The sequence below is a fragment of the Corvus kubaryi genome, unplaced genomic scaffold, assembly GCF_017639235.1.
Source record: "Corvus kubaryi isolate FWS band 111438036 unplaced genomic scaffold, C.kubaryi_AGA036_p1.0 138, whole genome shotgun sequence".
In the NCBI taxonomy this organism is placed as follows: Eukaryota; Metazoa; Chordata; class Aves; order Passeriformes; family Corvidae; genus Corvus; species Corvus kubaryi.
In genome coordinates, this window is record NW_024580672.1 from 6,559,180 (window position 1) to 6,583,306 (window position 24,127).

Genomic DNA, 24,127 nt, shown 5'->3' on the forward strand with positions numbered 1-24,127 from the left:
CCATTATATGTGTATAGGCTTAGGTCTGTCAAGCCTGTGGGACTCCAGCTGTCAGTATTGTGTCTCTGTGGTGCAGACACCTGTGAACACCACACCTGAGCTGCTGCAACCCCTGGGACACAGCATGATTCCCCCTGAACAGCACTGCAAGCACTGGTGTGCTTGGGATACCTTCCAATGCCCAGTGAGGGTGCTAGGTGCCAGGCTGGGGTCCCTGCATCACACCTCCCACTACAGCACACGCTGCAGAACTCACTTCATAAGGAGGCACCTCAGCCCTTAAATGACTGGTATGTCATCTGTCTTAGCTGGGTAACCAAAACCCAGCAGCAGCCAACAGAAAGGAATTTGGTGGGATGAGTTCAGTTCAGTGCAATTTAAACCATATCTTCATAATTCTACAAATACTTCCAGAACTAAGATGTGGTCCTAGAAAGGTCCCATCAATTTCATTTGTATCTCTGAGCTGCATCATCCAAGGCTGACACTGCACCTTCTGGTGATTGTTGCATAATGCCTGGACATTACCAGTGCCGGCCTAGGTTGTAGGTACCTGAAAATATCTCTTCTCATCTGACTCATTCCCTTATCACTGTATTTAGGCACTTCTAGGACTCATCCTGCATCAGTGGTACGGTTTACACTCAAAGCACAGTGTAATTAATGGGCACAAGTTCAGGACTCCCTCTCTGTGAGGTTTTGGCAATGAAAGGCAAAAATTGGGGAACACTAGGTTTTTTGCTAGGGGTAGTGGCTAGGATTAGTATCAGGCACAAGGAAAGAGAGTAGTTAAGGAGAAGCTAAACTGAAACTGTGCATTCTACACACAGCATCAGAGTTACTGAGGCCTCAGCTCTGCTGTGGATGTAGCATGCACTCCTGGGGCAGCCTGGAGAGGCTCTCTTGGCAGAGGGCTATAAGGAGCAGGGTTTTCCATAATGCTGTGTTGGCTCTGGTCTGTGTGTCTCTGGTCTGTGTTGGCTCTGGTCTGTGTGTCTCCATGCTGGTGGGCCACACTCATGCCTCCAAAATGTCTGCTTCGTGCTCAGCAGTTACAAAGGCACACATACGACTGGGAAAGGACCAAGAATAGTGTTGTGTCCTCACATTAATCCATTCTGAATACTGTCTATGGTGTTTGCTGTCACCTCAAAACAGTTGTAAGAGTAGATTAAAGAAGGTCCAGAGAGTAGAAGTGCAGAGCAATGCAGAATATTTTCTTCCATCAAAAAGACCATCGGCTCCAGTGCTGTTGTGTGAGCCTTCACTTGATACCTGAGCTCCCTGACTCTTGGCACAAGCAAAAGAGTGGTTGGTTGGTGTTGTCTTTGCCAAGAGCCAGGCAGAAACAGGTTGCATCACCCTAGCCCTTTGCTGAATTTCTTCTGGAGAAGAATGAGGTAAAGTTAAGGTGAATTTTTCACTCAGTGAAGAAGAATTGAACTATAACTACTCACTCCCCTCACTGCTTCCAGGCAGAGAGCCGCTGAAGTGGGGTCAAGCCATGGCCATCCTCCCCTCTGTCCCCCAATCCTTGTGCTCAGCACACTGAGAGATGAGCACATGCACTTTTTCCAGGGCTGTCAAATGAACAGTGAAAGGAAACAGACTTCAAGACTCATTTAATTGGAAAAGAGCACCTGTCTTTTTAGGCGAAGGCAGTGTTTGCTTGTCACTCCTGTCAACAGCTTGGGCTCTGCCCAGAAGGCTTTTTAGGCACCTGAGTGTGTTAGGGGGAGCTGTGAAGTCATGATGCAGCACACAGAGTGCTGGCAGCCCTGGGGCAAGGGGAGGTGGGTTCAGTGTCAGCGCTGGGCTATCACTGCCAGCACCACTCAGCACCCCTGGCTCGCTCCAGATGCTGTGGCCTGGCCATCTCACACTGTCCCAGTCATGGTGGGGGAAGGAGGGCCTTGGTATGGGCAGATTTTCTCTGTGCAGAAAACTGGGTATGCATCTCTTTAGTTCTGCTTTCTGGGTGAAATGCTATTTCCTGACTAATTATGAAATGAAATACAAACCTGCCTGCACTGCGTATATGAACTTGTCTTGCTCAAATTTGCCAGCAGTTTCAGTGTCCACCAGCTCTCTCCCTCTTTCCAGCCTAGCTCTGAAATCCTGCTGCATTGCAGAGGTCAGGAATGACACTCAAGTCTTAGGGCAAAGGTTGGTTGGGATGTGGTGCATGCCCAGCACCAAGGGCGTGACAGGGCTATGCACAGGGCTTCTCCAGCAGGGTGACAGCTCAGCGTAGTTTGCTTTGGAAGGTTGGAAGAAAGTGACTTAGAGGAGAATACTTAATTTGTTTAGGTGCCTTTGATTTGATCCTATGAAATCATAATCTGTTCATATTTCCTGCTGGAAAATTCACAAGGCATATACAGAAATAGAACCACACCTCAAATTTTAGAGGAAAAACAATGACTTTGCTTTTACTTCTGCTCCTAGTTATCCCTTTATTCTTTTCTTAACTTTTTAGGACTTTGTCATTATCACTACTCCCTTTAAATCTCCTCTGGTGTGTGTTTCTTTTGTATTTCCTTGCTCAGGGGATCTTGGCCATTGCTGGGTTTCTGTCCCCTTTCTAGGGCCAGAGTCCTGCCACCTCTCTTCAGCTGTCTCACTGCTTGGTGCCTGGGCTAAGCTGCTCAGGAAGGCTCCTCTCTCGTCTGCCAGGTGTCCTGAGATTGGGATTCTTCCTTACAGGAAGAAGGGCATTTCAGGTATCCCAGAGGTGTCTGCTAACCTCCAGGGATGAGGAAAGGAGCCAAGATCAGTTTAAACTTGTAAAAGGCCAGCAGTGGGTGTGATGGATTTTGTCCACTGGATCTCACCTTCTTGCTCATACAGGATATTTGGCACTAGAGCTTTTCTCTACCTCACATTGTAAACTATTCATACATCCAATAGTGAAACAAGTGTTCTTAAGTGTCTCTGTCCCCTTAGGGTGAATTGTTGCATTCCTGTGCCCTTCCAATAATAATAAATAATATCTTCTATTTATAGAGCTTCAAAGTTTCCCAAAGAGCCACCTTTGAGATGGAACATACCAACAGTTAGTGCATAGCAACCCTAGACAACAACTTAAGACATATGAATGTATCCAGTTGAAGCTGAAGCTGAGATTTCTTTTGGCAGAAGATTATTGCAAAAGTTATTCATTATTATTGTTGTTGTTTATGCAGCTCTGGACCCAAGAGCAATAGGCACTTTTAAAATACTACCAGCAGTTAGAAAGAAGCACAAAGGAATTACAATCATACCACAGTAATTTGCAGAAGGCAGAATGTGCTAGTAAAAATCCTCCCTTGGAGGTTTTTCCATCTAGGACTCAGCATAAGCTGTTGAATAGTCCATAATGCCAGAAGAGGAGAAAGATGGCTTTTTCACAAGTTCCCAGTGTAAACTTTAGCATATAGTTTAGTTGCTCTGAAGGTAACAACATGACTACAAAGCATGTTGTAGGTGTTTAGGGGTGAGATCTGGAAAGAATTCCAATACAAGTATTTTATATGAATCTCTGTTTTGTAGGGTGATTTTATTCGAATTGACAGTGGTTGGGATTTTTTGTCTTAAGCAACAGGACCATGTATACACAGGCCTGGAGTACATAGGCCTGGATTTACAGATCATCTCTAAGTGCAAGGTTAGGTGTTTGCTCACTCTCGTACCGGCCACAGCAGAAACCACTGATAAACTGTGTGAATATTACTAAAATCACATGGACTTCACAAATTAATGTAGCTCAAATAGTAAGTAGAAGAACTGTGTGATTATATTGGAAGTATCTTGTAGAAGCAATGAGTCTGCAAATTATTTTTGAAGGAACTATGAAATTTCACTACTATTGACTACTACTACTATTCACTACTATTACATTGATGGCAAAATAAATGGTAGAGCTTGGAAAGGTGTAAGGGAAAATGTGAACCAGGACACTGGAATTAACCATTCATCAAGGTATCTAATGCTGAACAATACAAAAATATTTTTATTTAAACGGCGTTTCATTTTTATGCATTTTGATACACAGCACCCATTAATTGCTTTCTTTGTCTTTTCTGTTCTTGCACTGCTAGCATGGAAGTTTTGTATTTTTTTCCTTCCATTGTTTACCTAAAAATCTCTACCTTCTCAGAATGGGTAGAGATATTTTTTCAATGGAGATGTTTCACACTTGTCATGCTCAACTAGGCTGGAAAGGGACTGGTCCAAGATCTCTTTAGCATCCCTCCTGCGAGGACAGCACAAACTCCGTCTTTGAAGCAATAAGCAAGCAGAGCAGGTTCCAGCTCCCACTCATGTCTGTGGAGTGGTTTCTGTTGATTGGAGATGGCTCAGCTGCATATGCCAGGCTGCTTCTGCAGTAAACATCAATTTCCAAAATACCCAGCTTTCGTGTGCCATTTTGAAATGTCTGAGAGGCTACTGTCCTTCGATAGGACTGGAGTATTGAAATCAGAGGGACTTGCCATCCCAAGTGACATGGACACTGTTAAAATTGTTGCCAGTGGAGACATCAAGCCTTGCCTCTTTGTCCAGGCCTGCCTGCATACACAGTCATTTTATTAATGGATTTCAGATACACATTGGATATGGGAATTGCTGCTGTGTTTTGAAACAGCAATACTTTCTGTCACTAACTAAAAGATTGCAATGAAAATGCATTTCAAGCTTGCAGTGCTTAAATGCTTCAGTCTGTGCTGTGTAGTGAGTGTAAACCCTTCTGAAATCAAGGAGAATATCTGTATGAGTGTCATTATTGATCAGCTAAAAGCCTTGATTTTGTGAACATGTTGAGTTTTGTTCCTAAGAGAAGAGTCCCTAATCTCTGCAGGAAGATAATTAATCATGTACCTGTTTGTGTTAGCATTTTCACCAGTAATGATTCCATTATTGTTTTATATTTATCTTTTTTTGTCTAAAACACTTTTGTAAAGTTTAAAGGAAACCAGTTGTGACTTTTTTGAAAAGACAGTATTTCTCTTTATTCTCATTATATTTTTATTCAAATATTTGACATCATGCATTTTCTAATGAGTTTAGCAGACTAGAAACATTCAAAAAATGCCTGAAGGCAGTGGTTTATATGATCATAATTCAAACCACGTGCCTGTTCCTTAATGGAATGAGATTAAAGAATTATTCTGTTTGCATTTGTCAGTTTATTGATACCAGCCACTTTAGTACATTTCATACAGTGACTTTCAGTCCCAGGAATCACTTTACTGCTAGGACTAGTCTCTGATTACCTGGGACTCATCTAATTGATCATCATTAAGGGATTGTGACATAGTTTTTAGGCCTGGGGGAATTCTTAGGGTGTTTTCTGATGGTGTCTTCCTATCTACTCCACATATATCACTGACTCCATTTTCCGAGTTCAGCTACAGTGAAAGTATGAATATCCATCCCTGGATGCCCTGCTTGCCCGATTCCCTGGGCAGATTTTGCCATGGACCTTTCAGGCAGGTCCTGGGCTGTGTCAGGCAGCCCAGGTGTGGTGCAAGCAGAGGAGCTGGGAGCGATTCCTGCAGAGCAGCAGCACGATGCAGTTCTGTCTCTGAATGCTCTGTTTCGGTTTCCTCGCTTTTCTGCAGTGGTTGCTTTCCTCTTCTTCATTTGGCTCCTTTCTTCTCAGTCATTATTTAGCACTGTTCTGCAGAGAAGCACATTTGCTATCTTTCAGGCCAGGTTTTTAGCTGTTCTTGGCCTTGCTGTGTTAGCGTGAATTCCTCCCTCTAACGCTGATAATCTCACTGCTTGTTAATCTTCCATTCCTGACATTCAGCAAAACCTTGAACAATTGCACATTGGCTTTTTCTGAAAGGATGGGCATGAACTTCTCATTCTCTCTCTAGTGCTTTCTGGTTTACTGAATGCTGATTTTAGATTGCTTACTTTTCTTAAATGTGACTTAAAGTCATATCATTTTAGAGCAGTGGTATTATAATTACTTGGATTACTGGAATGAGAAATGCAAACAGCTGTGTTGCTTCTTGCAGTTAACTGGTGTGCTCTGATCTTCTGGGGGACTGGAAGCAGGTTAGGTAAGTGTGTTTGCTGTGGCTTGCATACTCCTGGTATCTCTTTTTCTGCCAAGGCATGCAAAAATGAAATATTTTCCAAAACCTTAGTGGTTTCCAATAATCCTTTCCTGAGAAGGATTCTGAGCTAGGGAGAAAGCTGGTTTGAGAAAGAGGAAGTGCAAATTTGAATTCCTTCCCTGTCTAATTCATAGCTGGGCTGAAACCTTTCTCCTAAACCAAGCTGGCCTCCCCTTCACTGTCCACTGGTGCTCCAGTACAAAACCATGCAGGGAGGCATTTTGCACTCCAGTATCTTCTGAACACATTTTTCAGGACTCTGAAGTTTTGAGATAATGCACACATGCTTTGATACTTCATTGACTGCTGAGTAATAAAATTATATTATAAAATTGTTTTCTTCTGCTGTGCTTCACTCTTTCTTCTTCTTGGCCCACAGAAAGTGTATTCTACAAACCAGAAAATGAAAACTCATTTAATTCAGGCAAATCATTAGACTATAACAAGTTTTTATCTTTTCTTTCTTCACCTCTTATCACCCAGAGATAAGCACACATTTGAACCGCAGTACCTCTGCAGTACCAGCTGAACTGCAGCGTAACACAACTTCCTCTCATAATGCAGCATACCACAACTTCCTCTTGTCATTTCCAGCATCTGGGGGGAGCCAACCCTGCTCACACTGCCCAAACCCCATCTTTCAGCTGTGAAGGAACCTGGGACAGGATAGGGATGGTGATTCTGTGGAAACTTGCATGGGAATTCATCCAATGTGTTGTGTAAAATGCAAAATACTGCATGAAATCTGGATGGAGGTGTGTGGGGCTGGAACAAATATCATAATGTCTGGTTCACCTTGTCTGTGGTGGGGTGAGAGAGTGCAAAGGACTCTGAGAGCAGCCATGTGACACCTCTGGAGGGACTAGACTTCTGGCTGCCTGGGCTCTCATACGATCCCCTAAAAATAGCCCCTTATGGTTCCCATCATTGTTTGTCCAGCTATTTTAATTAGCCTGTGGTCTCCAGTTTTTGCTTTGCAATTTGTAAGTGGGAAACATTTACACTAGGCCAGTAACCTCACATTCTTCCAACCTTTTCTGAAATTAGATGGATTATAGCTATGTTTATAAATTACCTAATGCATTTGGCCTAGTATCTCTAAATGTCACTGGCTTCTACATAATGTTTCTGATGAGAACTAATTTTTAGATCACTCAGATTATTTAGAGGTATTTTTTTCCCTCATCTGATATGTCACAAGTGTGCTCATTTCTTAAACTTGAGTTGAAAGACTGGTTTATTGCATGTCCCGGCACAGGCTGAACCTCTCCTGCAAATTGCCAAGTGCTGTCAGTTTTTGTTGACACATCCTGATGAGAAGGGAAAGATTTCCAAGGAAAATCAATGCCCAGAAGGCAGATAGGTACTTAGCATGTTTTTTGGCTATTTTAGGTAGTGCAAACCCTTTTAAAAATGGGCCCAGGTAGAAGAGTGCTTTGCAGGTTTAATCTTTACTTGTAGAGTAATTTAGCCATCTTCTACTGTTTAACATTCTCCATAGTTAGTTTCTTTTCTGCCACATCTATCTTCCATTCTTGGCAGAATGTTTAGTAGTGAAGCGATCATGCAAAAGCATCTTTCTGGGATTCTTTATGTGTGATCACTCTACATGAGGTGGCTGTGTTACTGCTAAAAGCATGACTGCTCCTGACTGAAAAGTCAGTTTGATTTGGGGGAAATAAGCAGGGTGCGGTTGTGATCGACATCCTTGCCAAAAGAGTCACTGAGGCTGTGTTTTTAGAGTCCTTCTAGTCTACATTCTGTTCCCAAAAGCCAAAAGAGAGATGCTGAGCCCCAGCCTGGAGCCATGGTCGGGCACTTCACAGAGTTTTAGGATGTGTGTTCCGGGCTGGAATCCAGACAAGTTGTTTCTGAGTCAGCTGAGTCTGAGTGCTATTGATGGCACAGCAGCAGGGACAGGAGATCAGGAGATCAGAAATTCTTTTAAAATTGCATTTAAGTTCTTATTCAAAGATGGACAAAAAGATGGTGGAACCAATGTCTGCCAGTGATCATAAATGCAGTCAAATCCAAAATGTAGCAAAGTTTGTTGGTTTCATAAGAAATCTGATTTCAGAAAAGAAACGTAGCAATTTTTTTAGGAAATAATATCTTTTACTACTTTCTGAGGGCAGGATGAAAATAATTTTGACATTTTATTATATTGAACTCCATATTATAAAATTATGAAAGATGAAATTAAGGAAATATTTCTTTTTCTTGAACTCTTCTCAGATTTCTTCTGGAGCTTCCTTTTGCAGAGACTTTTTACTTTGCAAGGCTTCAAAGCTTCAATAAGGACAAATAGGAAAAAAATACAAGGGCTTAAAAAAAATTCTCTCCTTGTCAGAATTCTAGGAGTCTGTGGAGTTGGGACCAATAAACTGCATCTTCTGGCAAGGTTTGAAGGAGTAGACCTGGAGAGAGGCTGTGGATGAATCCTGCATCTGTCTCATTGCACAAATTCTGCACAAGGGGGGGATAAGCAGCCTTTCCAGAAAGGTGGACAAATGGCCCCAAGGGGAGAGGCCATAGGACTGCCAGTGGTTCTCAGGTACAGGGGACCTTTATGTTCTCACCTACATTTTCTTAGCTGGGTCTTCCAGGATAGAATTTGGTTCAAACCAGGATGTGTAAGAGGCTGGACACAGACAGAGAAGAATATGACCTGTCATTTCCCCTGGTACCAGGTGCAGCACAGCCTGCATTGGCTGACAGGAGGTGCTGAGCAGAAAATGCAGCTTTGATCTTGTTCGCCTTTGGGAGAGAAAATACCTTTATCAATACTTCCCTGGTTCATGGCTTTTGTTTGGCTGATACGACCCTGAGGCTGCTCAGTCCAGCCAATGTTCTACACCCACCTGCACTCCTTGTCCAGTGCCCAGAGATCAAGTTATTTCACTCACCATGACAATAACCAACAAATCATTCAATCTGTGGCTGCCAGGTAAGAACTGAAGCTGCCTTGCTCTGCTGGACAAAAAGTGCTGTAAGCAAACAACTGAAAACTCAATATAGTCCTATAGCTCTCATGGGTTCCTAAATAGACCCCTTGCTTGTTAATGCCATGAGAATTATAAAACATTTAATTTCTACAACCAAAGCAGTTTGATGCTTGTGTTTCCTAGTCCAGGGTGATGTTTTCATTTCTGTTTATAATCAGTTCCACTTTTTGGTTTCCATGTACCAGGGACTTTTTGCATGTGATTGGTGCATTGACCCCTTGGGGTCTGCATACTGCTTCTCTGGGGTTTGCAGCTAAGGTAACAAAGGAAAAAGACTGTCTCTGTCAGTAGGGCAGAACTCCATTTATTTCCCTGGAGAAAGTGTTGGGATGGGATACAAATCAGAAAAAGCTGAAAGCTACTGTTCTTGCATAAGGCTCTCTTGTCAGAATTCTCAGCATTGCCAGGCATATGAAGTTTCAAGTGTGAGTGTGAAAGATGGAGTTCATTATGCATACAGACATACGTACATTTTCCATTGACACATTTGTGCAAATTGCATACTGTTTTCATACAAGTTTAAAATTTCAGTCCAAATTGCTGTTTACAAAAGTTCAGTGTGATCTGTTATTGCTCTGCATTCACTGAAAGGAACCAGCAGGAATTTTTGCTTTTTAAATTTCCTGGGAGCAGGATAACAACATCTAAGTGCCACTGGGTCGTGTTTGCTGTGTGGTTTTCAGTAATTTTCCCCAGAAGTGGTTTTATTTTAATGACAGGCCATCTGATCCCAGATTCGCATGTGAACACTGAATTAGCAAATATATCTATTTATTATCACCGTATTTGAATAAGCTTAATGCCTATCCCAAGATTTGAATCCTTTCAAAGCTGGAGTCTGTGAGCCACATTTATCCTGATAAATAGTGTTAACCCCAGCCGCTTTCGTGTGAGAGGCCTGTTTTGGATTTTGCAAGCAATCAGCCAACCTTCCTGCATTAGCAGTTACCATTTCCATAGGGATCTTTCTAGTTGCGATTCAGCCTCTCAGCAGTTCACAAGTTCAGGGCTTACAGAAAGCAGGGTTATACCTGCCTCTCTTCATAGACAGCAGAGATGTGTTTATTTTTAGCACAAGTATTCCAGAAATACATTCCTCCCCCCCTTTAGAAATGTGTGGGAGAGACAGACACACATACAGACAGTTTTGCCTATGTTAGTGGCAGTTGTTGCCCGAAAACTACTTTTTCCACTGTCCCCTGTAATCCCAAACATTTTTTTTCAGTGTGCACCAGTTCTCTCCAATGTCTCAGTCCATAGGTGGCATGACTCATGGTACACCAGACCTTTGTGCATAAGTGCTCCTACAGGTGCAGAGCGTGGGGAGCTGTTGGAACTGTGTAGTTCCAGGCCAGAACTTACACTTAGAAGTGCCCTGATGTTTGGCAAGACCAGCATTACGTTTGGCATGAGTTAGGAGAAACACTTGAGCACCAAAAGCCCATACCAGGACTTTAGGAGAGTCATCTTTGCAAAATCTTCCTGCTGGAATCTAATGTGAAAAAGACCCCTCTCTCAGGCTGGGAATTCAAAGCTGATGGTTGCTTTAGAGAAGGCAGGTCATTGTCCCTCAAAGAAGGGGCAAGCCCAGGCTGCTCTTGGATCTCAGGTACAAGTAGTTCATCACAAATGTCCTGGTGCTTGGAGATTCTCAGGCAGCAGATACTGCATGGGTTTTGCCTTGGTCATGATGTAGCAATGTAATTAGCAGCTCTTTTTAAAATGCAAATGACCACTGGGTTCATGTGGAGTCCTGCTCTGCCATGGAAGCAGGGGTTGGGTTGTAATTACAGGAGATCCTGCTCTTCATTTTGCTGTAGGCTGTGATTCAAGTCCAACGTGATGCTGAACCCCAGGAGTCCCATGACTGCAGTAAGGAACTGTGTGCACACAGCATGGCACAGGGTGCTATGCGTTGTTTACATCTGCCGTACAAAAACTCTGCTTGTTGACTTCATGGCATATTTCCCCCATTATCCAACATCCTAGTGCAGCGTGCCAAATGAAACCAAATGCTGGCATGTGCCTTCCAGGAGGATGGCTGGTCTTGTTTGCTTTGGAAGGACAGTGGAAGAGGTCCTTACTCCAAGAACACTAGCTACATTTGTCCAGCCTTGATGATGAAATGAGCTATTTATGAAAAAGCACCCATAGGACAGTAATGTGTTACTCGTGTGCATATGTACACAGTATTTTTAGTGATGACCCTAATAAACTCTTTGCCTCCCACCTGTAGGTACAAAACTGCAGTGCTCTGAGCTAGGATTCACTGGCAGCAGCGAACCCATGGCACAGCATTGCTTTCTGTATTAGCTATCTCTGAAGAATTACCAATGGCCAATCTGAATGTAAAAATAGCTGATGACTGTTTGTTTCATCTGTCTGTTACTCGACACCGCGTGGTTATTCCAATACGTATGTTTGCCTCTTCCCCACCATGATCTCCGTTTGGTTTCCCCTTGCCTGATAACTATTTAAATACATTTTACTAACTTTGGATTCCTTGCTCATTTCACTTCACCTGGCTGGGCAGGTCAGCGAGGGCTCAAGGGTTAGCTCCTCTACTTTTATAGTTTTATTTATTTTTCAGTCATCTTTTTTATTAAAATAACCATGTTCAGAAGAAGAGCCCGACACACATAAATAATGGGAACTGCTAATAGTAAGCAGGCTGCTCTAAAATGTGCTGGGGCTTTGACTTAAGGGAAGAAAGCACAGCCCTGCATTGTCCCTATCAGGAAACTGGAGCACAGAAGGTAAGGGGGAAGCATATGGGTGTTTTTAAAACAAGGAAATTGTGAAGAATGGTGGTTTCTAAGTGTGTGAATGTGTGTGCACTCAAGGATCAGTTGTGTGATTGATCAGATAGGAGAAATCCAACAGCTTTTAAATCTTTTCTTTAGTGATTGGAGGTAGAATGTCCTTTCATTTTGTCTAGCTTTTTTTTTTCTCAGAGAAATGCAGGATTGTCTCTGAAAGTCTGTGTGTGGAAAGAGACTTACACAGAGATTTGTTTGCAGTGATTACTGTTTATGACATGCAATTATTTTGCAAAGGGGCATGATCTTTTTAAAAGAGCACTAAATTGATATGAAGCTCCATTTAATTGTCTTGCACGTTGTGCTGTAAGCAGCTTTAAGGAAATATACATTAGTTTTACTTTCCAGATGATTACTGCTTACAGATAACTCTTAAAAACTTCAGTGATTTGTATAGAGTTTGGAAAGCATTTATGTTTCTTTTTTTGGAACAAATAGGAATAAAATAATTTAAATATTTTATAAAAAGTAATTACTATGCCACAGAGCCTGAAAAAGTAAGATAGTTCAAATACCTATGCAGTGCTAAGAGGCCACTATAAATGACTGTGACTATGACTTTTATCCAATTTTAATTATTGGAAGATTTCTTAAATGGCATAAGCTTTTCTGACTCCAGTTGTTGCAGAACTTCTTAGTCTGCTATCCCAAGGAACTGCATTTTATTAGTCTAGCAGCAGAACTCAGCAGCAAAAAAAGAACAGAAATCATTAAAATTGAGCCTGAGAAACCAAACTGCTTAGGCTTTTTAAAATGGCTTGTGAAGAGGCAATCTGATTAAATATGAATAGAGAAAATTTTACAGCAGCAGACCAGAGTGACTGGTTCACACTGACTTCGTACAGTGCCAGCTAGAGGGTTCCTCTCTAGTCCTTTGCCATTTCTGGGAGAGAGGCAGGGGAGAAGGAACAGAGAGACAAGATAAGAAGGACAAATAAGCTTTCTGGACAGGATCAAAGTCTGTGGTTCTCTTTCTTCACTTTTTCAAGGAACTGACCTTGTAAAAAGCAAATTTCCTCAGTTAATGCTTGCAGGATGAGGTCTGTGACAAATACTAAGAAGTAAAAGATTCCCAGTACACTGGAGCCCCAGCTACATTTCTCCATCCTTCCATGCCAGTCATTAGGAAGGTATTTATATATGCATTCTCAACTTAGTTACCAAAACAGTTGTAACTTGAAGGCCACAGCTGGGTGGAGGTTTGCAGGTGTAATTGCATCCCTGCACTGTAAACCAAAAACACACAGAAATTTTGCTCTGTAGCCTCTTGCTCCTACCTGCTTCTGTGAAATGCTTGTCTCACCTGTACTTGCATTACCAGAGCTGTGGAAAAGGTCCACAAAACTGTTAATCCCTCCAAGACCAGAAAAAAAGTCAACTAACCCTATGAGCCATGTTGGCAGAAAATACCACACATCTGTATCAGTCTTCCTTTAGTCCAGCTGAGTTTACACACAGGGAAAGTTGCTGGCAGAGGGAAATTCTGCAAGTGGTTTTTAGCTGCAGCCTTGCCTGCAGCTGGGGTGCCAGGTCACACAGAGCTTTGGCTACTCCAAGTGAGAGGATGAGTTCATTGCTTTTAGAGGTAACTGTGCAGTGCTTGAGGTTGTGTTGCATTTGGGGATCAGCTGTCTGTGAGCCAGCTGACAGGTGTGTGGGGAAAGGAGCATAGTGGGAGCTGCATGTGTTCACTCAGAGGGGAACTTCACCTGAGATAAGGTTGTTCCTCTTCAATCAAGCCTGCATATGCTTTTGGATGGATCAGTGATTACTTACACATATCTGAAGTTGTGTGGGTATATATATGCATATATGTATATATATGTATATATTATATATATGTATATTTGTGTGTGTGTGTTGAGCTTAGTGTGTTGTGACTATCTTGTTGCTTGCCAGGTTTTTATGGCTTTCAAGTGTGGTTGGTGGGAGAGACTGCCACCAGGACTCTGTCCTTTAGCAGTCTCAGAGAAATTGAGGCAGCATTGAAGCTGTAAGAGGACAATCCTCACCTAGAAGTAAGGTCTCCCTTGGGTTTCCCTGCAAAATGATCCTCTTTGGACAGGAATAGAAAGCAGATCTTTAATTATAGTTGTAGGTTTCTTTATCATCCATCACCTGTGCTTGCAAATAATGATATACAAGAAGGCAGTAACTAGTAATGATTAATCTAAATCATCTGGTAACAGTCAGACCAATCTTCATGAGCCAGGAAGGTCAAATAGGGATGCATCTTTATTTTCAGCCTCTCACATAGCCACATCCCATTAGTTTCAAGGATGCCTTCCCTGTTACCTACACACTGTGTCAAAGGCTGTTTTGGGGACTTTGATATGGGTATGACAGTCAGGTACACGAAGGCCACCTAATTCATACTTTCCACTTGCAAAAGACAGATACGAAAATCCCTGAAATTTTTGGAAGAGTATTTAAAAGAGATGGATGTGGTTAACATTTGGCTACACCTTAACAGCAAATTCAGCAAATAGCAGTCTCTGGCAATTTGCAGCTCCTGCAGATTCTCAGTCTCAGATGTGCCTCTGTCTATCAACTTTACCTGGATCAGACATAAGTTGTCATACCTCAAGGCCAGCTTGGCTTGCCTGTGTGCGTCATTATAGACCCACGTACAATTTTACACACTTCGGATGGCTTTTGTTCTGTTGAAATGTATTTCACGTGTCCCTGTCTCCATCCTATGCATATTTCAAAGCACAGGGCTCCATTGTGCAGAAATTGGGATGAGTGCCCAGGACTGCCCAGGATGCTGGTGCAAAAACAACATCATACTCAGAGGGAACTGACTCCTGCAAGCTGTGTCATGGTTTGTGCTGGAGCAGTGGGGCAGCACTCCTTATCATGATGTTGTTCACTGACACTTTCTGTTCTGATTTATCTGCTTTGAAGTAGCGATATTAGGATTTGGATTGTTTCTCCAAAACTGAGAAATTAGTCTTTGACCAGGCTTGTGAATTGAATGAAGCCATAGACAAGTGGCTAGAATTGCCACTTCTATGGTGTGTAGGAGAACTGAGGAGAAGGGATGGGAAAGGAGATGTATCTGGTGACAGCACTAGGCTGATGGTGATGCTGTTGTTTGTCTGCAGGCCTCTTCAGAGGGTCTGGGAAAGCACTGTGCTGACAGCACCATTGAAGCTGCTGAGGGACTGACTCCACTGGAGTCATCCCTCTATCTCTTGGGGAACAACAGTGGATTCTGCTTAAAACTCTTGATGTTTCCTTTTCTGTCTTTTGCATATATCCTTTACAGAATAATCACAAGAAACACCGTAGCATGTGCATTAACTGTGAAACAATGAGGAATTGCCTTGGGGACACACCATTAAATCATAACAATTAATCAGTCTCTGAATAGGGAGTCTGCATTTCCCAGGGCAAAACCAAAACAACTCCTGTGCACAATGAAGAGGGAGCTGGAAGGAGCTTCCATCTTGTACAGGGTGAGATTTTTCTCCTGGCTTTTGCTCCTCAAAAGGAGGAAAGTAGTGGGGTCTCCAGAGATACCTGGGGGCAAGGGTGAGTGGGCTGCCCCTGCCCTCTGAGAGTCCTCCCAGAGGTGTGTAGCTGCCCCATGGCCATGTTCCAGATAGCGGGCAGAAGGCAAGCCACTGCTTTTGTCCTTCAACTGGAATGGTTCTGTTATAATCACAAATAGTTGAGGAGCAGTTTGTCATCGGAGGAGAGATGTTATGTGAAAGGATGGTCATGTGCTTGAGTCATACACTCTGGCATGCACGTGAGTATTACCCTCCCTGCCACACTGCTTGCTTAGGAGTGGAGTGGTGCTCTCTTGGCTGCATTTGAAAGCTATAGCAAGGTGTAGATAAGAAATAGCTCTGTTCCTGCAGCCTGAGCCAGAAAATTTTCTAAACCAAAGCCTCCACCTTCTTCCCCACCTCTGATGCATACACCTTTTTGTCTTTGGTAACATAAGACAGCTATTTCAGTATATTGCCTGTCCCTAAATCCAGTGGAATTCAGTGAGTTAGAAGTTGAAACAATTTTGAACCTAGCACGTACAAGCATCTTGAATTCTTTTCTTAATAGAAAACAGATTCAGCAAAGTCTTTGTCCAAACCTTGAAAATATCCAGAAGTTATAAAGAAAAAGAGCAAATGAGACAACCAGTAAAGGAATAATACTTGTTTTCTGCAAGTATTATTCCTGTTATTTCCTGAGACTATATCTTGTGTGAAGGGTGTGGGTCAGAATCTCTTTGTCAAGAAGCTTAAATGGTTTAAGTGTAAACTTGACAGTGCTGATGGTATCAGTGTGTTGGGGCTGATGAGCAGAGGGCCGTGTAAGTGGGGGATGGTTTCAGATTCCCCAGCCTGGAAAGAGAAGTGAGGCATGGCTTGTTGCTAGCTGCAGAATTCATTGTGTAGGTCACAGAGGAGAATACACCTGCCTCCCTCTTGTGTCTACCATACTTGCTGGCATCATTACAATTTTCCTACGGCAGGGGCTGGGACTGTCGGGCATGCTCCTGATACAAGGCATCCAAACCATTACATTTGTTTTCTTGTCCATGTGTTTTATTTCCCTTCCCCCTTTGTCATCTCCTACCTCTAGCCATTGCAATGCTGTGATACTTCATAGCTTTCCCCCTGCTGTGGGAAAATCTCCTTTCTCCCATTCAGGAAGTGAAAACTCAGAAGCTTTCATTGTCTAAGTCTTGCTTGAGACTGAATGGAAGGAGATTAATACCTGTCTCATCAGCCAAAATCCTTCCAGTGCTCAGTGAGGGGGCTGTAGTATTGTAAAGTCAGCTGTCACCATCAATTAGTGAGGAAGGCTTGAGTTCTAACAATCTTAGCAAGATCTAGGTATCAAGCACCTGAGATGAAGCAGAGATCTTTGCAGTCAGTCACGTCCAAATCTGTATGGATAACGCCAAGCTACAGCACCACTTTCAACACTCAGTTGAAAGTGGGGTGAATTTTTGCAGGGAATAAAATACCACGAGTTATGAAGGGCAGTGGGAAGGCATATTTTTGCCTTACCTGAAAATGTTTAAGCTCTTTTTGTGTGATTCAGAAAACATTGATTTGGTTCCCTGCCCTGCCAGAAATGCCCTGTTTGATCTTGGGCAAATCAGTCAGTTGAAGCTGGGCCTTAGCTGCTGATCTGTAAATGAGACACAGATCCTGCTTTCAGTGGGAGAGTTTGCAAAGATAAATAGCCACGAGGTGTTCATGTACCATATTGCTGGGGAGCTGTATAAATATCCTGGTGTATAGTGACTGACCTAGTTACAGACAGTGGCCTTTTCCAGGCAGACATTTAATGCCAAGAAATGCACTGTTTGGGTTCAGTTGCTTAAATGTCACTTGTCTGTGCTGACTTCAGATCATGGGAGGAGCACCATCCCTTTTGCCTTGTGTTTCTCATAGACTCATGCTGTTTGTCAGGTGCAGCACCTGCCCTTGGCCTGTGTCAGTCATGTGCTCTGTGCCTCCGACTTCCCCTGTCATGTCTGCATGTTACTGGCTCTTCAAAGGCAGTGAGCCAGGTGATGGAAAGGATGGACATGAGTTGCAAGAAAGCCTCAGTCCAGATACAACCGTTTCTGAGAGACATCTCCTTCTTCCAGACTTAACAGGCCTGTTGGCAGGATGGGGCATTTGGAGGACATTGGGAAAGGCAGTCCAGAGACCGGCTGGAAATAACTGTTGGGTCTTTGCCATTGAACCAGAAAGGGAAAGGTAGAGACACTTGCAGTCTCTGTTCCTCCCATTTTTCTTCATGTGAGGTCTTCATCTTCCAGTGTTTGAAGCTTTGTGGTCTGAGCTGGAAAGGTAAGCGTTTCAGCTGGGGCTGCAAGAGGTTCACCTCCTCTGAGGAAAGGACACAGCAGGATGCAGAACACAGAGTCATTAGCTAGGTGCATTTCTTCCTTGTGTTCACATTTCCACCAGCCTACACTGACCTTCCTTTAACTGAGTGCCCGGTTCCAGCTCCCATGGGAACAGATGCAGTAGCTTCAGTAGAGCTCGCTGGAAGAAAAAGACTTCAGCTCTTTTCAGGGGGAAAAAAAAAAAGAAGTGGTTTGATTAAACAAATAAAATCACAATCATATTCATTTTAATGACATTTCCCCTAGAAAGATAATTGGAAATTTATGGGCATTATAGTTTGAAATATTTACTTAGGGAAATTTCAAAACAAGATTACACTCTCCATTGCAGTACCATGAGAGTATTGTTTGACATAGAAAATAAAATGAAAAGTTTCAGTTAATGTTAAATAGCATACACCCTCTTTGATGTGAGGACAGTAATAACATACTATTATAACTATTATAGTATATATACAAGTTATTTCTCATAGCTTTTTTTCACTAAAAATGGTGAAATAACCTAAAATAAAAAAGGGGGTGTCCAATTCTAAATGAAATTTTGAAATTCCCAATTTGATTTCTCTTCAGAATCCTTATTCCATGTGAAATGTCAAGAACTATTTAAATGAGAACACCTCCCCTAATACACAATGTGCACAAACATATTTCCAAAAGTTGGTATTGTCCACAGGATGACAATTCATGTTGGCAGCCAGTTCTGCTGGTGCAGTCTGGAACTATACCATGCCTACCCCACCACTCTTAGGTCTATGTATTCTAGTGAATATTGCAGAAAAGAGCAAAATTACTTTTCCCAAATGCACTGCTATTTTCAGTGATGAGCAATCCAGGTTAGAAAATCAGAATTGTCTAGAGGGCACTGTTTGGTGGCATAGCAATATGGTATTGCTTCCAAACCCCTTTCCTTTGCATCTTGGTCTGCATACCTCATGGGGGGGGGAGGTTTGGCTCTTCACAGATGTTGAAATTCACTTTACTATGGTTACAGTTGCGTATGCAGCTTCTGGATAGTGCACCAGTGTTGGCTGAGGAAGTCGATGTATTCAGTCACCAATTCTGTTCTCAGTTATTCTACTGACGTCAGTAAAATTACTCTAGATTTATACCAGTGTAACTGAGAACAGAAGTTGGCCCAAAGTCAAGAACAGTCTCTCCTCTTCTCTGGCCCAGAACAAGCTGTTCAAGACATAATTGCCAGGCCAAATCCTCAAGGGGAATGGACCCAGTTTCCTACACTGGTTTGGTTCAGACACATGGTTTCTTCTCCTTGCTTTCCAGTGCAATGATCAAAGATCTGGTGCTGGAATAGTTGAGGTCACCTTGTTGCTAGTCATTTCTGTCAGTGTTTGGGATTTTCACCCTAAGCTGGAGAGATCCACTTCTCCATCCTCCATCTGCTGTGGCAGGTATTTGTCTTTGAGTAAAGTGGTTCCCCTTTCCCCAAGCAGGAGAATTCACTTCGGTTTCCCTTTATGACTGCAAAGAGTTGGTGAAAGTGATCTTGTTGGATGAGGGAAACAGAGGCTTGTGCTAGTAGATTTAATTTTATGGCCACCTCAATCTAGAAATTGCCTTTTTTGACAGTTCAAGGAACTGTGGCTTGACCACTACTGTCTCTCTTGGAGTCAGCTCCCCTCCTGGTTGAGGGTGTTGTGGTCCACCCCTGGGTCCACATGCCCGAGGGCTGCTCAGAGAGGGGGTGTGCCTGGAGCAGCCCAGGCAGCAGGGCAGATCAGAGACAGCATTGTCTCCCCCACAGCCCATTGTGGGCAGCCCACACAGCCCGGCAGCCCAGCACAAGGGATGTTTAGGTACTCTACACCAGACTACAGAGGTTTTCCATTATTTCTCCTGGACATCCTTCTGGCTTCTTGTCTCTGGCAGGGACTCACAGGGTGACCTTTAACTCCCTGACACCTTTTTGTTTCTTTTCCTAAATGCACAATGAAGACATCAGTGCTGTGAGCATTGGCCGACAGCAGCACACTCCATAGACATTCATGTGCTGACCACTGCTGCCATGCAGGATTTTCTGGCAATACCCAAGAGACCTCACTGAGCCAGCCTCACTTAGGGCTAGGGAGGAGCTGACATTGGTTGGGAGTGCTGGTTCAGCTTGATGACACAAAGCTGAAGAGACCTGAGCTCTCACCTGATTATGAACTCCTGTGTGTGCCATGAACAAATATGCACCTATGCAAAAAAGTCATCAATTCATTAGGGATCCTCCTATTTCCCATGGTAAGGAGCACTAACTATTCATTGTCATGATGAGCCCCTGGAAACCTAAAGAAGAAACGTGTGGAAGTAGAGCATGCTGCTGAATAAACCTCAGCCAGCAGTCACCACAGGGCTGTGAGTTTTGGGTTGGAGCTGTGGATAGGTGCCATAGAGAGAGCACCATATAAAGAAACCAGCTCACAAAGATTTAAAAAAACCAAAATATTTCCTTCTCTTCCCATTCTCATGGGCAATGCAGTGCTGCTGACTTCAGATTGCTATGCAACTCCCAAGGGCACTGCCAAGATGCCAGTGTGATGTCTCATGGCATAACCACTCAGCCAAATACCAGCCCAAGGGGGTGGGGGAACCAACTGGCCCTTTATATATTGCAGCAGCAGTGATGTCATTCACTCCAGCCAAGTTTGCTGGTTTACCCAGCTCCTGTCTAGTGAAAAAAAAAGGCTGACATTCAGTCTGTGCCAGGCCAGGAATAGTATCTGTAATTTAACCTCCTCATCACAGCTTGCTAGGCACTTAAGAGAGGCACTGAAAAAAGCCTCCTATTTGAAAGAGAGGGGAGGTTGGTTTCTGATTAAGCTGCTTGAAATCTGTGTTCACGCAAACTTTTTCAGTAGCTCATATCAGATGATGCCTACTGCTAACACTTCACACATTTCTCAGCATTTTCAAGCAGTTCCAGATGCCCAGCATTGCTTTCCTCTCTTTAAAAAGACTAAATTCAGACATCCCTAAATGTTTGAACTAGCTGAATCCTGACCTAAGCTCAGATACTGCACCTTTCTTGTTAGCTGCCATGTTTGTCCAAAAAGGTAAAGAAATGGGACTTTACCAGGTTATTAAACCAGTCAGGAGCAGCTTCTTTGCCTAAGAAGTAGTTGTCATACTTACACAAGGAATAGCTACACCAGTACAGTGTTGCTGTTTCCATCCAGTCCCAGTAATGATCTACACCTTGAACTTGTGGTGTATATACAGCTTTTCCAGGTTGAAACATTACACTTCACAAGCACTCATATTATGTCCAGGCAAGACAAGGATCATCACAAAGATTTCAGAGACAGGGACAGTCACTATTCTGTCCTTAATCAGTGGCGCCGAGTTGTTTTTGTGGTAGTGACTCCATCTAGGAAAATAATTGCTGGGATTACATCATGATCTCAGTGTTTATAGTTACTCTACTCACTTTTCAGCAAAAGTTCTCGGTTTACAAGGGACAATATATTTCTCCAGACCTCCGTCCATGAGATCTGAAAGTCAAGATTCCTCCTAGTTTAGGCACCACCACCAGTAAGTACTGATAAACATTGTGCTACTGGAATTTAGTCAGCAGCCCCGTTAATGAGTGAGACAGAACTTAATCACCATCTCCCATGGCTGTGTTGGCTTTGCACAGTTAAGAGTACCCCAGAAGCAGTAAAATTGTAATTTAACCTCTGAGCAAAGAGAGAACTGACTGCACATCTCAGGAGTGAGGATACCCTTTTCCATCTGGCTGCAACCAGATGTAGCACTGGTTTTTGTTTGCTTGTTTTTTCTTTAGTTTTATTTTACCCACACATCTTAGACAACAAAAAGCTGTGATTGCTACAGGCCTATCCCTAAACACACTGATAACTGCCCTTCCTCAGGCAAGGTGCAGCCGACAATCACAATGGGTGAGCCCTTGTTGCCACTTTTGCCAGTAGGTTTTGAATATCACGAGCTGACTCAAAAGTTTCCTTAGAGAAGACTGTGCTATCTGCATTACCTCAGGGCCAGACAGTTCTCCTTGTAGGAAATTGATATATTCTTGCAAAGATTAAGCAAACTGGCCTGAACCTTGGGGGTTTCCACAGCAGAAGAATGGGAGCAATTCATGTTCACTGTGGCTGAGCTTTCCTTTAGCATCTCCTGCCTCTGACTCATGCATGGAAGCAAAAAGATGTTTTGTTTACTGCCCCTCACCATGCCAGCTGTCCACCTTTCCTCTCCTTCACCAGAGGGACAGTGAAAACCATGGACTTTCAAACCTCAGCTGCATTAGTTCCAAGTCAGCCAGATCGATGCCTGTGTTTGTTGACAGTAGAAAGTCATCTACAGGTGGAGTGGAGGCACATAATTTCCTCTGAGTCCCTCTGAAAGGGTAGCACAGCAGGGAAGAATTTTTCTTTTTTGCCTAGAGTCGTCACCCAGCCTTTGCAAAGGGCAGAGTGCCAGGAAATCATTGCTCACTCAGCTGCCAGTCCCTGCTGGGGCTACCAGACTGTGCTGGAGATTGTGACAGTTGTTTGCTAGGAACCTGAGTGCACTCCACAAGCTATCTAATCCACCAGGTATTTGGTTATTGTCACTCTGGGATGGATAGCTGTCTCTTCTTGTAAGAAATCCTGTAAATCAGCCCTAAAATAGTTGTAAAATGGAAACGAACAAGTGAACAAAACAATCATCAGATCATGCAAGCAAATATCTTTGTTTTCAAATTGCAGAGTTCACTTAGGATCAAAAAAATGCTGCAGGTCAGAAACATCCTGGGACACTACTTCTGTCGAATCTACATCACTGGACTATTTCTACCTCCTCACTAAAGATGGTCAGAAAAGACGCCAAATACAAGTATGAGAGTGAGTTCTAAAAACAAGAAGCAAAATTTTAAGGCAGGTATGTACCTGTATTTCTCACTTATATAACAGTTAAGAATCAAAACCAGGAGCAGGATCGCCTTTCTTTTGTCTTCTCTTTTTTCTGGCTGCATTATACACAAAGATGTATGTGTGTGAGGGGCATGAAACTCATGTTCGAAAAATCTTTGTACAAAGTAAGATGGAGAAGCTCTGTTAGGCTTATTTTATTTCTGCTGTAAATCTACTGTAGTTATGCATAAGTCATTGGGATTGCATGGCTGGAAGGACAGGATCTAAATTCACTATGATACTTGGAGCCTAAAAATAGGTTGGCTGAGATTCTTTTAAATAGAAAAGGAAGGTGAGGAGTGTTTTCATTTGAAGAAACAACTGAGCCAGAGTAATTCAGCTGATTAAGCTTAGTTCCTTTTACTTTTCATACTCTGACCAGCAATAAGTCATCCTAGAGAAAAACAGGTCCTTTCCAAGAGTCTCACTGAGACACACCAAGGTGGAATCAGGTATGTAGACACGAGGAGAGGCTGAAATCTAGATCTGAATTTCACTGCTCAGTTCTACAAGCATTCTTCACTGCTCAGTAATCTACAAGTGGATCCAAGCTTGAGATGGAGATATCTTCCACTCGTGTGGAAGTTGCTGTAGATGTGAACTGTGGTGTTTCAGCTCATCACAACTTCGTAATGCCATCGGAGGAGGAAATGGAGATACAGACCAGACTTTCATTACAGAGTTTTAGCCAGCTCTGCAGTATGCCTTTAAACTGAGTCTCCCTGCAGTTTAGTCAAAACTCTGCTCAATTCCTTGAATATGAGAATAATCATCTGAAAAGTTTACAGAGAAACTGTGAAGAGTTTTAGTGTAGAGATTTCAAGTGCAGCCAAAGGGTCTATTTTGCTTTTACTTGTTCAATGCAAAGATTCCCCCATCCTGTACTCAGACAGGAGATAGACAAAACCCTCAGTGCTGTGTATAATAATCAGGGATTAATGGAAGTCTTATAATTGTGTTGAATGGGTTACCTTTAGCTCTCAGCAGTTCTGGAACTGAAACCAAACGTTCCCTGTTCTACTTTAGTGGGTCTGCTACAGTCCCCGAGGCACTCCTGCCTTCTGCTGGCTAAGCTGATGTTAGCAGTCTCTTCAACTCCAACAGACCAACACAACCCAACCATATCCTGCTATGGTGGCTAAAGTGTACCCCAGCACTATTTGTTTGGAACATGCACAGTAAATCCTTTTTACCTGTAGTACCATTCTGTTTTCTCAAACAAGGGTTGTGCTCATAGCAATTGTCATGACAAAGCTGTGACAATTAAATTTTATCGACTTTTCTTTCATTTTGGACTTAGTGTGCAATGATGTACTCAGTGACATCTTTTTTAAAGTAATTTTTGTTACTAATTCTTCCTGGCAAAAAATGGCTAACCTTCTTTTCTAAATGGATGCACAGC

The 24,127-nt window shown here is 42.8% G+C and overlaps 2 protein-coding genes across 4 annotated transcripts in view; one reads left to right on the forward strand and one right to left on the reverse strand.

Moving 5' to 3' along the window:
• Window positions 1–24,127, forward strand: part of CUNH10orf71 (chromosome unknown C10orf71 homolog) — a 52,125-nt gene that overhangs the window by 18,509 nt on the left and 9,489 nt on the right. Inside the window, exons 1-3 of one of the 3 annotated variants that reach the window (XM_042018871.1) lie at window positions 11,533–11,868; window positions 17,546–17,750; window positions 22,522–22,693. The gene's annotated coding sequence lies outside the window, so the exon portion shown is untranslated. Of the gene's footprint in view, window positions 1–11,532; window positions 11,869–17,545; window positions 17,751–22,521; window positions 22,694–24,127 lie in introns of those variants that run through there. The other 2 variants (XM_042018870.1, XM_042018872.1) reach the window with 2 other exon arrangements.
• The window catches only part of DRGX (dorsal root ganglia homeobox), a 43,001-nt gene continuing 36,617 nt past the window's right edge, over window positions 17,744–24,127 (reverse strand). Inside the window, exon 6 of the mRNA XM_042018875.1 lies at window positions 17,744–17,970. Coding sequence (XP_041874809.1) covers window positions 17,936–17,970 — 35 coding nt within the window. The 3' untranslated portion in view covers window positions 17,744–17,935. The remainder of the gene's footprint in view (window positions 17,971–24,127) is intronic.